The sequence below is a fragment of the Sciurus vulgaris genome (genome assembly GCF_902686455.1).
Source record: "Sciurus vulgaris genome assembly, chromosome: 3".
NCBI lineage: Eukaryota > Metazoa > Chordata > Mammalia > Rodentia > Sciuridae > Sciurus > Sciurus vulgaris.
In genome coordinates, this window is record NC_136463.1 from 167153552 (window position 1) to 167170702 (window position 17151).

The 17151-nt window shown below is 36.6% G+C and overlaps 1 protein-coding gene across 1 annotated transcript in view; it reads right to left on the reverse strand.

Annotated features, from left to right (window-relative positions):
* Positions 1–17151, reverse strand: part of ABCA12 (ATP binding cassette subfamily A member 12) — a 170972-nt gene that overhangs the window by 85529 nt on the left and 68292 nt on the right. Inside the window, exons 7-10 of the mRNA XM_079132508.1 lie at positions 12184–12362; positions 10363–10475; positions 5513–5588; positions 1003–1121 (exon numbers count right to left, since the gene is read on the reverse strand). Coding sequence (XP_078988634.1) covers positions 1003–1121; positions 5513–5588; positions 10363–10475; positions 12184–12362 — 487 coding nt within the window. The remainder of the gene's footprint in view (positions 1–1002; positions 1122–5512; positions 5589–10362; positions 10476–12183; positions 12363–17151) is intronic.

Genomic DNA, 17151 nt, shown 5'->3' on the forward strand with positions numbered 1-17151 from the left:
CTTGGGAAGTACATTTGAAAGACACCTTTATCCTGATTTATTACTAGGTTTTTTTTATGATAATAGCCTACTTCAATCTAAATATAAGATGAGTGAAAATTTAACCTTTCCTACAACCATGTGGACTACAGAGTTCATTATTTTTAAAATATTCATGGATATTCTGCTTAGAGATAAAAATATTTCCAGCAAAGTTGCTACATGGTTTTGACTCTCTGTGAACTAAATATGCTCTTATTTCTGCATTGAATATATTATTCAGTTGAAGCATTTTGGGGAGGATAGGTCATATAATCACTGTGATATAAATATGCCCTTCCAACCTTAATTAATTCATGCCAGGTAAACAAAGACAAGGCTTAAATATGTGTTGTGCTATTCTCTTGCTATCAAATGCCAAAAATATATTTTGGTGTAGGAAAAAAGAATGTGTATCCCCTAGAAAATGTGAGAAAATACATGTTTTATCTATAAAAATTAAGAATATTATATTTAATTACCATCTTCCTGGTTGCTCACCTTAGGCAGAAAATTGAAAGTAAAATGTGTGAAGGTGGAAAGTACAAATAGACTACCACAAATTCTTTCATTTTATGTAATTTATGCCTGCTTTTGGAACTCTGCATTATTGCTCCTTGTTATGTTTTAACAACTAAGATTATCAAGGGCATAGAAAAATGTTATGAAGGGTTATGTAAGCCCCTAATGACTCTGGACACTTGAAAGTTTGTCCAGGTGACCAATGTAGCATTATCCAGTAAATGATCATTACATTAAAATTTGTCCAGGTAACCTGCTGCACTAATAGCAGCAACAGTAATATAATAGTAGGATTACATCTTCCCTTCAGATATTAAATCCCTACACTGAAACTGATACATATGAAATTTAAGTTTTATTTAAAAAAAAATCTTTCTTTCATAAGCAGATGTTTTAAAGGACTTAATTGTTCAGAACAGAAATAGAAGCCAGGAGCAGAGTTTCACTGTTAAAGAGTTTTACCTGGTGAGCCCGTGGCCAGATCGTCAGTCACGTTTCTCACGCAGGCCAAATAAGGAAAATAAGGACTATGTGATGATATATTTAAGATGGCATCTTCAAAGTTTTCCAGGATAAGGAGCCTATAGAATTTGGAAAGAATATATATATTAAATCATTTAAACAAAAAGCGAGGCCATTTGTTGAGGTCACATTAGTTCCGGGTGACTTGGCTTTGGTTAATGGGTACCAGAACACTGGGAATGTACCCATCCCGCCTGATGTAGCCCCAGTGCCCAAGGGCAGCACTATTCAGGATGCACTGAGCACTTGCTTTTTTCATGGGCACAGTCTTTATTAAACTTATTTTGATATTTGTCCTTAAATTAACCTCTTCCTGATTTCCTTTCAAATTGCCTGCCATCTGAGAACATAGCCAAAAGCCATTGAGGCATATATGCCTCAAAGAACATGTATGTGTGTGTGACATATGGCCTGTCACTTCAATTGGGAGACTACCTCTCTATTTTGTAAATCCTTCCCTGAGGGTCTACTGTTGAATTTTGTGTACAGTAAAGAGAGAAGAAATGTCAATGTCTGATTTGGGGGTCATCTGCTAAGAATCACACGGCACATTATGCAAATCAACCAGTCCTATCAGAGGTTTAACAAGATGTTATTTACAATATCAGTGGGAGAAACTTATCCTGGCATAACTAGTGAATGCAGGAAAATGTTTGCACTAATATTAAAGAAACCTCAGGGTGTTTAGATGTGGGTTAATGACACTGAATCCTTGAGGAACTTTAAAAAGAAAATGATTCAATGCCAGGAAAAGTCTCTAAATCAGCCATGAGCCATAGTGGTCATTTGAATGACTCTCATTTAAATACAATTCATAACCTCCAGATTAAAAAAAAAAAAAAAAACACTCCTTCCAAAAACCTTCTGCTTTTATTTAAGCATCTCCTTCACTACAGACTCTGGATAATACTATATATAGTTGTCTCAGCTTTGAGATAGTTAGCCTCATTATTTATCAATGCCTCCTTATAGATAATCAATGCTATTTGTCAATTCACAAATAAAGGACAAGACAGTATATTCTTAGACTAAATTTTCTGGCCAAAACAACAGAAATCATCTATTAGGGAAATTTCTAAATCACATTATGACTATAAAAAACCCAATAGGCATGTGTTAGATAACAAAACTAACCTTGTTGCATAGCTAACCACATAGTATCAAGTCATGTCTACATATAGCTAAGTTTCCCATTGCTCCAACCATGAAATCAGTCATCGTACAATGTACTTGTAGCACTGTCCTAAGACAAAATGCCCTGAGCCGGTATCTTGGAATATATAATAGTTTTAAGATGGTTGAGAGAAATGAGAAGTAATCTCAGAAAGAAGATCCTAAAGATAAAATATAAGATGGAATTTGGGAATCTAAAACATCAAAGAGGAAACAAGTGGAATTATGGGGATAATTATAAATTTACTGCATCTATTATTTTTTTGGGGGGGAGATGATCCATTTATTTTACTTGGTACAGTAACATATACAGGTTTTGAGATAAACTTGGGTTTCCTGTGAACAGCTGGGAAGAATGATCCATTTAATTTAGTATCCTACTCCTTGCTCATTCTGAGACCATCCCTGTCACAGAATTTAGCTTTTTTTTTTTTTTTTTTTTTTTTTTTTGTACATTACAGACGAGTTACTAGCAATTGAGTAAATGAATTCATCAGTGGGCATTCTAGGAAGCTGCAGAGATCCTGGCTGCTTATTTGAGAAGAGACCAATGAGGCACATGCAGGGTAGGTAGCTCCTGCCTAGTGAGACCATCCTCCCTCATCTCTCTCACCTTAGCTCACTATTCTCAGTACTGCCCTTCCTTCTTTTATGTTTGCTTTGCTCTGGCACAGTTATTGCAGTATAGAGCCAGTTCCAGCAGGGTGCAGTGCTGAGCAGCAAAATACTAGCCTAAACATCCAGATGGACTGGAGCAACAGACACCCATGGTTATTGTCAAGATTAGAATAAAGAACAGTTGGGTTTGAAGTAACCTTGCAATATCATCTAAGTCCTTCTCCTAGTTTTATAAGAAGCATTTGATTATCAACATTTTTGGAGAATGAATTTAACATACCCCCCAAATTAAGAGTCCGTGTGTGTGTGCTACTATTTTGGCACAAAACACCCAGTGAGTCTTTTAAACCATTTGATTTATGTATCCTTGATACATAATCCTAATTCCCAAGAGTGCTTACAATAAAAGGTGAGCTATATATGTGCACATGCTTGACACCTCGCACAAAGAGAAACAATAAACGAAAATAATGATGGAGAAGAGCCATGAGAGAAAAGTATTTTTGAGTAGATTTCTTTAAAAACAAAACCTCTTTTATTCTTTTATCTTATGTCACTATTGCTACTCTGTGATTATTTTTAAGTGGGAATGGAAAGGAAGTCTGAAGAAATCCCTTAATTTCATCAATCACAACAAGAGCCATCGTAAAAGTATTGAATTCTTCCTAATAAACTGTCAGCCAGCTGTCAGCAGCTAACTACATTTGCTGTGGAATGGGGAGGCTGAGCCACCAGCACTGTCAAGGCTCGGGTGCTTCCAGGCTCTGATAAAGACACAGTGTCAGCAATAAACGTCTACCTATTGCAACTTAAAAGGTGGTTTAAAAATTTCTTAGTTTCTATTGCTATATAGGGAGCGTGTTTAAAAGACCTATGTATTTGAAACATGGCAGGGCCGGGGGTATAGCTCAGTTGGTAGAGTGTTTGCCTCATAAGCACAAGGCCCTGGGTTCAAATCCCCAGCACAGGAAAAAAAAAAAAAAAAAAAAAAAATGGCTTCCTTGTTGTGGGGAAGTTGTCCAAGGACAAAGTCCCTCTGGGACAAGAACCTGGATCGGCCACCATGGAGGAGGAAGGAAATGGTGGAGAAACAGGAAGTGGTTGTTTATGCAAGGATTTTTGCCTAGAATTTACTCTGAGTCAGAGACCTTTTCATCAAATATTTTAGGAAAAAAATGAAGAGTTAAAAATAAGTTCTACTCTTTCTTCCTATTATAAGTTAGTTTATTTATTTTTTTTTTTTGAGTTTTCAGAAAGCAGTTAGTTTATTTTTAACTGAAACAAAATTGTACATATTACAGGACACTATGTGATACTTTGATACATGTCTACATTGTGTTAGGTTAAACATATCCTCAAACAGTTGTCATTTCTTGATGGTGAGAACATACTAGCTTTTTGCAGTACGCAGTTGATAATCATCTATAATCACCATATTGCACAATAGCACACCAGAAGTTCTTGTTCCTAACTAGATTTTAGTATCCATTAATCAACCTTTCCCTATCCTCCTACTCTTTATTTTTATTTGAATAAATAACCATTAGCACAAAAATGTATTTAGGAGGACTAAAGTCAAAGAATTTTAAGAGTTTAATTTATCAGATTGAAGCAACCCTCATTTGGCCAACTATCTAATCTCTATGTTTGCCTGGAACAGCAGAAATTTACGTCCATCAGCTATGGCAGGGAACTGTTTAATATCCTACTATCATTAGTACAGTTACTTCAGGAATCTGCTTACATCAATGGTCTTTAGTCCCCATGGTCCCTCCTGTTATTTCCTCCACATATTCGTGGCACTCTTTATACACCCCAGTAAAAGTCCAAAGTTATCTATCAACAGTCTTGTCTACCTGCCTACCAAACAATATTGCATTACCTTGATCATACATACGAAATATTTTGGTTCTTTAAAAACTAAGGGAAATATTAATGTGAAAAATTGTGTGCTGCTGTGGTCTGAATGTTTTTATCCCCCTAAATTCATGTATTGAAACCCTAACTCCCAAGGTGACAGTATGAAGAGGTGGGACCTATGGTAGGTGGTCAAGTAACAAGAGCAGAGTTTGTACAAATAGCAATGGGGCCGACCCTTATGAGTAAAAGTGGCCACAGAGGGGGGCCTTGCCCCTTTCACTGTGAAGGGCAGAGTGAGACAGCACCATCTCTGAACCTGAGAGCAGGCCCACATTGGACCCAAATCTACTGGGGCCTTGATATAGGACTTCCCAGCCTGAAACAGTGTAAATAAATTTCTATTGTTTAAAAACTTCCTTATTTATGGCATTTTGCAATAGCAGCTTGAACAGACTAACACAGATGCTTATATATTTTTCATGGTGAAGCACTTTAAAAAGAGTTGGAAACTGACTCCACAAGCTTAAAGCAGCACGCAGACTTGACACGTTAGGTCTAGCAACACAATCATAGCAGTGAAAAAGAGGTCCTGGTGTAGTATCTTCCAAAAAGTGTCATTTAACAATTCCACCAGAAAGTTTCCACCTTACTACACTTGTGCTCTTTCCTTTCCGCTGGTGGTCAATTGTTGGTTTTTATATCCCATGGTTTCAGACACTAACTAATAGAATTGTGTTTATGAGCTGTTTTAATTGCTTATTCCGCCAAGTTACCAACCAATTTAGGAACAAAGACTTACTGAGCAGCCAGACTGCTTGGGGACAGTGTCTGTCCATCATCGTCACTCCACAGGTGTGTTGTGTTATCAGAGTCACCTAAAGTAATAACATTTATACAGGTAAATATTTAACAAATGTTGCTTAAAGATTTTTTTTTCCTCTCAGCAAAAAAACATTCCAAGTCACTATCAGGGAAGGGAAGAGAAAGAAGCTAAGGGAAAGAGAGGTGAGAAGGGAGGGATGGGGAAAAGGGAAGGGGAGAGAGTGGACAAGATCAAAACACGATACATGCCTGTATGGAAATGTCACAGTGAAACACATTAATCTGCAATTAATACACATTACTAACTGTCATTTTAAAGAAAAAATGTAGCATGTACAGAAAAAACTTAAGTGAAATTAATGGAGATAAAATGAAAAAAGTCTAAACATTTTTTTTCCTAAAGAATTTTACAGAAGATGTTTATGCTCTTTTTGTTGGAATAATTTACGGTATTTATAGGAAATAGGTGCCTGCTGATCAAAATCATCCCAATAGTCAAATGCATGCATTTCCAACAAACTTTCTCCATGCCTTAAACTACCACACTATTTTCTCACAAGACTTCTTTGCAGAGATGACTCTCAAATCTCATTGTGAAGATTGACTACAACATGATTTGTTAATCAAATGAAGCTAATTTTCCCTCGTACAGGTCACTGGACTTCTTTTCTTTTGGTGGGAGGATATGGGGGTGGTCAGTTGCTTATAATATAGCCTTGGGAAATATCTGCCATCGCCATTGAGTATTCTCTACATTTCAAAAAAATAGCCACTGATCATCGAATGCAGCTACGAATGCAAATTGCCTAATGTTGACAGAACTGTTCCGAGTCATCTCAAATATTAAGGACTTGCAGAGTGTGGAAGGCAATTGCCGAGTTGGATCTTATGGAAACTATCTGTGAAGATCCAATTCAACATGGAGAAGTTAAATAGGTCACTGATTCAGCTGGCCACAAAGGTTATATAATAAGAGTACGTGAACAATAGCATTCACGTGAGAAATTTGAAATGAAAATTCTTTGGATGGATACTGCATAAATAAAAGCACCATAATTTCAATGCTTTAAGTCAATTACTTTAGGAACACCGTAGCACATATTTCAGTCTTCTCTTTAGACATTACTCATTTCTTATAAATAATCCAATATGGTTCAGTGCTTCCTCTTTTAACATTGGTCTAGACTTTCTTTTTAATTCCTTCTCTTTTCTTTCTTGGTTACTGGGGATTTAACCCAGGGGCACTTCACTATTGAGCCATATTCCTAGCACCCCCCCTTTTTTTTTAATTTTAAGGCAGTCTCACTAATTTAAGGCAGTCGCTAGGTTGCTAGATTGGCCTCAAATTTGCAATCCTCCTGTCTCAGCCTCCTGAGTTGGGGTCTAATCGCTTTCATTAGAGTACTTTATTACCCGCTTTAATAGTTTTTCCATTGCTTCTAGGTAGTACATCCTAAAGCTTTCTAAGAAGGTCCTAACGCAAAACTATGTCATCCATGCATTTTCTGTTGCTAATTGGTTTATCTTATTTAAATTAACTTGTCCATAAAAAGTACTACCCCAGAATTTAAAACCCCTTTATCTACCTCCTGCGTCATTCACATTTAAGTAATATTTGCTTGGTCACTAGTAACTAGCAGAGTGGCTTTTTCACTTTTCCTGTTTGGAAGAGTAGATTTTCCTGTGCTTTGCCCAAGGTGCAGCTGAATATTATTTTTCTACTGATAGAACACACATCTGCAAGTTCAAGTACCAAGAATGAAGATGCCCAGAATAAATAAACCAAATTAATAATAGTAAAACCTATTACTTATTGGTATTTGCATATAATCGAGAATAGAGACCTAATGAGATTTAAGTTTTAGCAATGTAAAAGTTTACAAAACTGCTTTTCCAAGATCAAATATCACTCACTTTGAACTCCTATGTGATGCTCAGCAAGTTGGCATTCGTATACTATGTGGTTATGGAGTTTCTTTTTCATTAAGCTTTTAAAATAAGTAACTAGTAAAAATTAACTTTATGTTATCAATGATAGACTTGACCTTGAAGTTAAATAGAAATTTTCCCCTCTGGCCACTAAGGACTATAAAGTATCCTGGAAAATACTGTACTAAACAGGCCTAAATGAAGCGGAAAATGTTACAAACCTCTGATTTTTGTAGGATTGGGCATGTTTAAAAGTGGAACCCCAGGCATCTAGTGAACAGATACTCTTTTGCATTGGTAAGGATTGCTTTCTATTTAAAAATGAAATTTCATATAACATGCTACTTTGTAAAAGGCAAATTCCAATAAGTCACAAAGGTAATCTCTACTCCTGAAACTCGGTCTTTATAAAAATGGAAGTACTAGAGCTTATTAAACTGTATCAGGGATCCTTGCTGAGACTTAGATCCCTTAGGACAGAAGGAAGACAACCTTCTTCCCAGGGGCTTCTTAGCATCTCCCTGCTATAATGGTTGCTGAGGAGGCTCCTGAAGAACCCCTGAGCGTGTTCACAACTCAGGTGGAATCAGAGATGGACATGGCGAGAAGGAAGTGTGCAGCAATTAGAGTGTGGAGGGGAGGAAGGATGACTGGAAAAGCTTACCCTGTGGGGAGAAGTCCAGCGTGATAGGCCACACCCCCTCAGGAGCTGAATGTGGGAGCAACCGAGAGGGAGAGGTCTGGTGCGGCAGGTACTCGCAAGATCAGGTAAGAAACCCTAGACTCAAGTGTGTCTATGTCCCCAAGAGAAAACGGGAGTGAGGCCACCTACGTGAGAACTCATAGAACCTGGCTTTGAGGACAGACAGATCCAGGTTCAACCCCAGCTTGACCACCTGCGGTGTGTATAACTAGGCAGTGTCCAGCCTCTTTTGCCTCCGTTTCTTTGTGAAATGGGATGATAGCTGCACCTCACAGGATTGTTTTGAGAGTAAAAGGAATTGACACTCTGCATTAACACAAGAAATACTATTATTTTGTCTACTTGAAATACTGATGTGAGACCTAACAAGGCTATCTTTACCCTGTCGTGCATTAAAGAGGTGCCAGGCAACTCTTCTGTGAGTTACCACCCTGTCCCAGCTTTACTGGTGTAAAACCACGCAAGAAAATAAGTTTATTTAAAAAGTACTGGCCGAATGCTAGGAAGACGAAGCATGGGGTGTGCTGGGCAACGTAACAGGTATCCACACCCAGGGCCAGAGACACCAGTGTTGCCAAATGAGAGTCACGGGTTCAGGGCTGAGCTCCTTGAAGCCTCCCCAGAAATTTCTAGGAAGATTTTTCAAAGGCCACAGAATTTCTGCTCAAGCAGGTACAGGTACAAGGTTAATGACTTTTACAAAGAAATGTAAATGTATCTGCCTTAACCTCAGACTGATGAAATCTTAAGTGTATGAAATTTAAAAACAAAGAAAAGCTAAGCACATCCAATTTTACAGATTAAAAAAAACATTTTCCAGATGTATCTTCTTGTCACTTAGACCTCCAATGATACGTTTCAATAACTGCCAAAGTCATTAGCATATTCATAGACATGAGGCCTGGCCATTTTATACTGAAAATTGAGTTATGTCATTCACAGAGAAAAGTGTCTTGCTGCCTAGTTAGTAAGAAGGGTTGCTTACTTTTCTGTCACACACAAGTTTTGTCTTTTGGAAAAAAGAAATCTTAACTTTATCACTTTATATTAATTATAAGGTATGAGTCTGCAGGTGAAAAGGACAAGAAAGGTAAGAATAACGTGAAATTCTCAAGTTTTTAAAATGCAAATATAAAAAATACAGAGGAAATAATAAGAGTTTGCTAGTGCACTCTTTGGTTCTCTGGCCTGGACCTTTTTAAAAAAGTCTTCTTTACTATTGCTAAGACCATTAAATTTAATAACAATCAATCTTGCAAGCTAGTTATTTGCTCTGTAATTGTAATATAAAAATCTCTAGACTAATAGAAACTGGTACCCAAGAATATGTCACACTCTTCAGAAGAATTTTTCAAAACCCTCTCAAACCTGGTTCTCATATGAAAACTAGTATTTTAAGACAAAATAAGGAACAATCTGTTTTTGACATGATGCTCATAGGATGCTTACTGTAGAATCCAAAAGCAATCCATAATTAAAAGCTGAGAAACACAGTTGACAACACTTAATTCTAAGTTGATTCAGGAGAGGTAAATGTTAACCCAACATTTTGCCTGGGAAGTAGAGATTAATTCCCTACAGCCCTGAACCTTTCCATGTGTCTGGGGTATCTATTCATGTGTTTCCTTGAGAGTGGTAAACAATGCTATTCTATATATGCAAAGGTGACATTTTCTGACTCAGGAGCAACATGCTACACTTGGTCTCACTGGAGTAACAGTGGGTGTGTACTGATATATTTGTGCTCTGATGTCACCATACATCCTCAGGATGGTTGGCTGAGGGGTATATTTTTGCTAATGAAAGAGTCTTCCTGATTAAAGAAATTCAAGTTTGGAAATGAGGGCCCAAGTCATTCAATTCAGTTTAGGCCTTTGTTCCAAAACAATAGAGGTAGAAATCTATGTGTTGAGGCTTACTCCCTGATACTTATTTTCTATCCCAAGGTAGACATAGTTTTACAAGCCCAGAGAGATAATTTTCACCAAAATAAAATCCCTAGGAAACTCTTAACCTTTTCTCAGCCAATTTTGCCTTTCTCCACACTCTGACTTGAGATCTGAATTTATTCATAGCATATGTATCCACCTAAGAATAATATCATCTCTGTGTGCTCACTTGAGTTGCACTCTGCTTTGTATTTCTAATGGGCTTTATGACACTGAATTCAATAGATGAAGATGGAAATACAATACCTAGAGCTGGGGAGTCCAGAGTGTAGAGCAGATGCTTAACAGACTTCTGAAGGGTTCTGAAACCGTTGTGAGTTTCAACACGTGGATAAGCCTTCTGCAGGACCAGCAGCGCCCTAACAAGTAGAAAAACAATTAAACCAGATTGTATTTCAAGACTTGCAGACAGAAACAAAAGGTTATTCAAAGAGAAAATGGCTGGAATATAATTATTCTTATAATATAAAAGACAAGATGCTGCTTTTATAATTTAATTATACATTTATCTGTTCACGCATGAAATCCCAACCAAATGTTCTTGAACCAGAAGAGAGAACTTTATATTTTCAGGATTGGAAAGCTTAAGACTCAGACTTTGAAATAAGGGAGCAAAGTTCACATCACTTTTTTTTCTATTAAAACTTATAAATAACTGGTTAAGAAACACAATTTGCAAATAAAATAAAAAATTTTAAAAACACCAAAGATGTCTTGTTTTAATTAAAGGGAAAATTAAATATTAGAAATTATTTTTACTACAAAGCAAGCTTCTCCCCCATTGAAAAAAGCAAGTGCAGATAAAGGATAAAAATAATTCATTTCAGAAAGTAATATTATGAAGCATTTTATAAATATTAACCTTTTGCTAAACAAATGATAATTTTTTGAAAATGAATTGGAGGTTGCCCTATTTAAAGACTGTCTTCTATCTGTAAGTGGTGCAGAGGCACTCTTCCAAAAGGTAGCTGAAAATTAATATCATAACTGGCATTGTCTTCCATTATATGTAGGTGTACCTATACTGGTGATAGGTAATCAGCAAATCCACTTTTGCTTGAATTCATTTTATATTTTAAAAAAATCACAGTTAATTACTTAAAAAAATATCTTTTTATCCCCTTCTGGTCATTAGTACATTTTTAAAGAAATGTTGCAACTGTACAAGGATGTCTGGATTTCATAATGTGGTTTATACCAACAGCGAAGGCTGAGCCAATGCTTTAATTAACCTGAGTAGTAACCAGAACAAAAGGCTTTTGTTAACAATTTGCTGTTATGAAGTTGAATGTAGAACAAATAAGCTAACAGTTTTTTCCTATCAGGCATCTTAATAAACTGAAAGCTTACTCCAGCAATAGGTCCAATTTGTATGTTTGCCCTCATGATATTCTATAACATTTGGGGAATTTTTAAAATTTAAATTAAGATTGTTTCAGTTTTGGTCCCCTAGATATGAATTAAAGCTGTTTAGAGAGCTAACCAATAAGTGTCCTCTAGGTTGTTTCTAATATAATATAAGGATTTTGAGAGAAAGAGGCATATAGTTATATAAATATATATTCATATATATTAATATACATTATATATTATCTACATGTAGTATTATATATTTAATATATTTATGTGTATATACGCATACATATATATGTATATATACATATACACACCCACCATTTTTTTTTCTTTTTTTCTTTTTTTTTTAAGGTACCAGGGATTGATCTCTAGGGCACTCAACCACTGAGCCACATCCCGGGCCCTTTTTTGTATTTTATTTAGAGACAGTGTCTCACTCAGTTGCTCAGTGCCTTGCTGTTGCTGAGGCTGGCTTAAAACTCCCGATCTTCCTGCCTCAGTCTCCTGAGCCACTGGGATTACAGGCACACACCACCATGCCCAGCTACACGCTCACCTTTATTAACATCTGTACTAAAGTGCTAAAAGCTCATTTGCTCTGTGCTTAAATTATGTACATAGCAGAATTATCACAAGAATTTTTTTTTTTTTTACAAAAAAAAAGCTTCTCTATGAACAATGGTAGTCCATTTAATTCTTACATTTTCTTACCTGTCTGCCTTTCGAAGAACATCAAATAGACTGCTGAGTGAGGTGTCATTCTGAAACATATTTGGAAAGCTAGAGAGGAGCTGCCACAGGGCTGCCTGTTCCTGCACTTGTGAGAAGAAGGACAGCACTTGGACTATTTCCTGGAACACTCTCTTCTGATTGTTGGGGTCACTTGAGAGCTTAAAACACAAAACCACAGTCATGTGAGGCCTTAGCATTTGTCATCACGTGGCTTACTGTATTTGAAAGCATCCGAAATCTAGATTGTTCACATAAGCACATCTTTTGGATCTTTGCTCAATTCAAAGCCATCTTTTATTTGGAGAGAAAACCATTTCTAAAATTCGTAAACATAATTAGACTTTCTGCGTAAGTCCAGAAATTGGCATATTGAAAGTTTGGCTAACAAAACTGTATTTATGTAAAATAGGTTATATATCTGGAAATTAAAGTTAAATTCCTAAAACAACATTAGTTTCTGAGTAATGTTTTTCTCTTTCCTTGGGACATGATTTAGGAATTTCAGGGCTATCTCCTCTCTATCCTTCATTAGACCTTTTATTCTTTGGTGGAGAACCCTTAAGACTAATTCATATGAATAGTAGAGACATAAAAATATAGTCTAAATACATGAATAATGTATATGATAGACATTAAAATTACACATATTTAGCACAATAAAATATTTCTGAAATTCTGCTGCAATGCGGGAAACTGTAGTTAACAATGAGTGATGGATGGTGAGTGAACATATGTAATAAACATACTCTGTACTATGAACAAACAAATAAACAAAACCCATAATTTTGTTCTTGCATTAGATCATAAGATTCAGCTAGCTTACATATTTTCTTCATTATATTCACACTCAAAGCAATTTTCTTAGCTCATTCATACCAGTGAAGCTGAGCTGAGTCTGTCTTAATTCAAGGTCTTTCATGCTGAGAGTGGGCTTTTGAACAGTGCATTTTTGATGACATATTCTATTCTACATGACTGCCAAGTTTGTTCAAAAAGGACATTAAGGGCTTTATATTGAATTGGCATTACTACAATAGTGACTAGTGTCTATAATCTGGTTCTTTTGGAAACTCAGATTACTGAATAATAATGGAAAATTCTGAAAAATTACTTAAAATAAAAATCAGAGAATTAAGGGAGAAATATTTATACACATGTTTCCTTTATTCCTGTCTATAAAGTTTCAAAAGAATTCTGAATTCTTTGATCTTTTATTATATGTGGGTTTTCTGAAGTGTTGATTAGTGCTATCATATTTTCACTATTGTCTATTAAGACTAATATACATCAAATGTCATTAGCATTCTATAGTAGAATGTCCTTGGCCTAATGTGTAATGTTTTGGGGAGAAGTGTATATTGTCACATCAAAATTCAGCTTTACAAATTAGGCTTGGGATCAGTGAGGGAAAAAAAAAAAAAGAGACAGTTCCATTATACTAACTTCTGATAGTTGGATAGCTCTGATACTTTAATTATTAAATTTGCACTATATCCTGAGTAATCTTTCTTATAGACATCAGATAAAACAATCTTTTTTAGCATAGAGCAAGCCAGAGTTATACTGCTAAGATATGTCTACATTAATCATAATGAGGAGATCCAAGATGGTGGGACTAGAGGGAGGCTACATTCCTTGTCACTCCATAACTCGGGTTTCAAGCAGAGGATATCTGTTTCTTGGTGAGGCAGTTTTTCCAGCTTATTGATCCCCTGCTGTATACCCCATTTGTCTACTGCGATCACCTGCAGTCTGCCAGCATATCAACTACTTTTTGAGTGCAGATTGCTCACTGTCTGGCGCTTACCATCTGCCATTTGCCTGCCTTTTGCCTGTCCATTGCCTACCTTTCACCTACCCATCACCCACCACCGGAGTCTCACCTCCTGATTGTCCAACAGCAGTCAGCAAGACTGACCACAGACTGCAAGTAGAACACCAGCTGCCTGCTGTTGCCTGGAAGTTCACTGTCACATTAATTGTAGGTTTCGTTACATGTGGCTGCCGCCATTTTGAGACAACAGCCAGGACTTGTAGGATCCCTGGCCAGACTGACTGAGCCCTGTCTCCAGGAACCCTCAGCCTGACTGATTACTTCCTGCCTCCAGGGCCCTCACATTGACTGACTGTTCCCACCACCAAGATCCCCCAGACTGACTGACTGTACCCTAACACCAGGACCACCAGATTGACTGATTGCAACCTGGCTCCAAGATCCCACAACCAGACCAACAACGTCCCACCTCCAGGACCCCTGCCTGACCAACTGCACCCCACCACCTCCAGGACCTCCAACTGACCACACCCACACCCCGAGCTGCAGTTCCCCATTTGCCAACACATTTGGAAGCCAGAGTGGCCATCTTGGATAATCCTGGAAGCCGTATCTCCCATCTTTAGGTGGGGCAAATCTCATCCTGAGATGCCTGCTGGAGACTTGAAGCTCATTGTCAGATACCTCTCATACATCAGGCTACTAAAGACTGGGAGGACTGAATACTATAAGATTGTTATAATGTAGATTTTCTTTTTTCTCCTTATTGGAAATTTTTAAGTTTTTATTTCTTTACTTTTCTTGCTCTTTTCTCCTTTTGTTTACCTGTTCCCTCAGAGTCTCTCCCTTTTTCCATGCTAACAACTAACTTCTTATGATTACAATCTCATTCTTTCTATGATCTAAACTTCTATATATTCTTTTCTTATCCCATTGACAGCTACATCCTACACCCCTATGCAACCTCTTTATCCTCCATTAGAAACTGCAGACCTTATTGCAAATCTATTTGTTATACTGAAGATAATAATTGAATTCATTCTGTTTATTATGACAATATTGTTAACATCCTCATAGGGGCTATTTAGTTTCCAGTTGCATACTGTCTGAACTGGCACTGCTAATATTGATTTCCCCCTTAAAGAAAAGATTTTGGAAACCTATAGGGTCTCTATAAGCCTATAGGGGGGAAACTGCTATACCCCAGATCTGCACTACTAGAGGGGAAGATACATGAAAAACATGAAAAAACGAGGGAAGAAAATGATCCAAACAAACCTAGATTCTATATTAAGAGAATCCAGTGACAGTATGGTAGAAGAAATGTCAGAAAAGGACTTCAGATTATACATGATTAAAATGATATGTGAAGCAAAGGATGAGATAAGAGAGTAAATGCAGGCAATGAATGATCATACCAATAAGCAGTTGAAAGAGCAACTGCAGGAAGCAAAAGATCATTTCAACAAAGAGATAGAGATTCTCACAAAAAATCAAATGGAAATCCTTGAAATGAAGGAAATAATAAACCAAATAAAAAACTCAATGGAAAGCATGACTAACAGACTAGACCACTTGGAAGATGGAACTTCTGACAATGAAGACAAAATATTTAATCTTGAAAATAAAGTTGCCCAAACAGAGAAGATGATAAGAAATCATGAATGGACTCTCCAAGAGCTATGGGACATCATGAAAAGACCAAATTTAAGAATTATTGGGATTGAGGAAGGCACAGAGATATAAACCAAAGGAGTGAATAACCTATTCAATGAAATGATATCAGAAAATTTCCCAAATGCTGAAGAATGAAATGGTAAATCAAATACAAGAGTCTTACAGAACACCAAATGCACAAAATCACAACAGATCCACACCAAGGCACATTACAATGAAAATGCATAACATACAAAATAAAGATAGGATTTTGAAGGCTGTGAGAGAAAAGCATCAGATTACATATGGAGGAAACCATATGGATATGAGCAGATTTCTCAGCCCAGACTCTAAAAGCTAGAAGGGCCTGGACCAACATATTTCAAACTCTGAAAGAGCATGGTTGCCAACTAAGAATCCTATACCCAGCAAAACTAACCTTCAGATTTGAAGATGAAATAAAATCCTTCCATGATAAACAAAAGTTAAAAGAATTTACACATAGCCTGTGCTACAGAATATTCTGAACAAAATATTCCATGAGGAAATGAAAAATAACAATGTAGGTCAGCAAAGAGAGGAACTACTTTAAAGGAAAAAAACCATTCAAAGGAGAAACCAAGTCAAGTTAAAAACCAAAAATAAGCCCAAATGACTGGGAATACAAATCATGTCCCAATAATAACCCTGAATGTTAATGGCCTAAACTCATCAATCAAAAGACATAGACTGGCAGAATGGATTAAAAAGAAAGACCCAACAATATGCTGCCTTCAAGAGACTCATCTCATAGAAAAAGACATCCACAGACTAAAGGTGAAAGAATGGGGAAAAACCTACTACACACATGGACTCAGTAAAAAAGCAGGGGTTTCCATCCTTATTTCAGATAAAGTGGACTTCAAGCTAAAGTTAGTCAGAAGGGATAAAGAAGGACATTTCATACTGCTTAAGGGAACCATAAATCAGGAAGACATAACGATCCTAAATATATATGCCCCAAAAAACAGTGCATCCATGTACATCAAACAAATCCTTCTCAATTCCAGGAATCAAATAGACCACAACACAATAATTCTGGGTGACTTTAACACACTGCTGTCACCACTGGATAGATCTTCCAAACAAAAACTAAACAAAGAAACCATAGAACTCAATAACACAATCAATAACTTAGACTTAACAGACATATATAGAATATTCCATTCACCAATGAGCAAATTCACTTTCTTCTCAGCAGCACATGGAACCTTCTGGAAAATAGACCATATGTTATGCCACAAAGCAGCCCTTAGTAAATACAAAAGAATAGAGATACTGCTTTGTGTTCTGTCAGATCATAATGGAATAAAATTAGAAATTAATGACAAAATAAAAAACAGAAATTACTCCAACATCTGGAGACTAAATAATATGCTATTGAATGAATCATGGATAACAGAAAATATCAGGGAGGAGATAAAAAAAATTCTTAAAGGTAAATGAGAATGATGAATCACCATATCAAAATCTCTGGG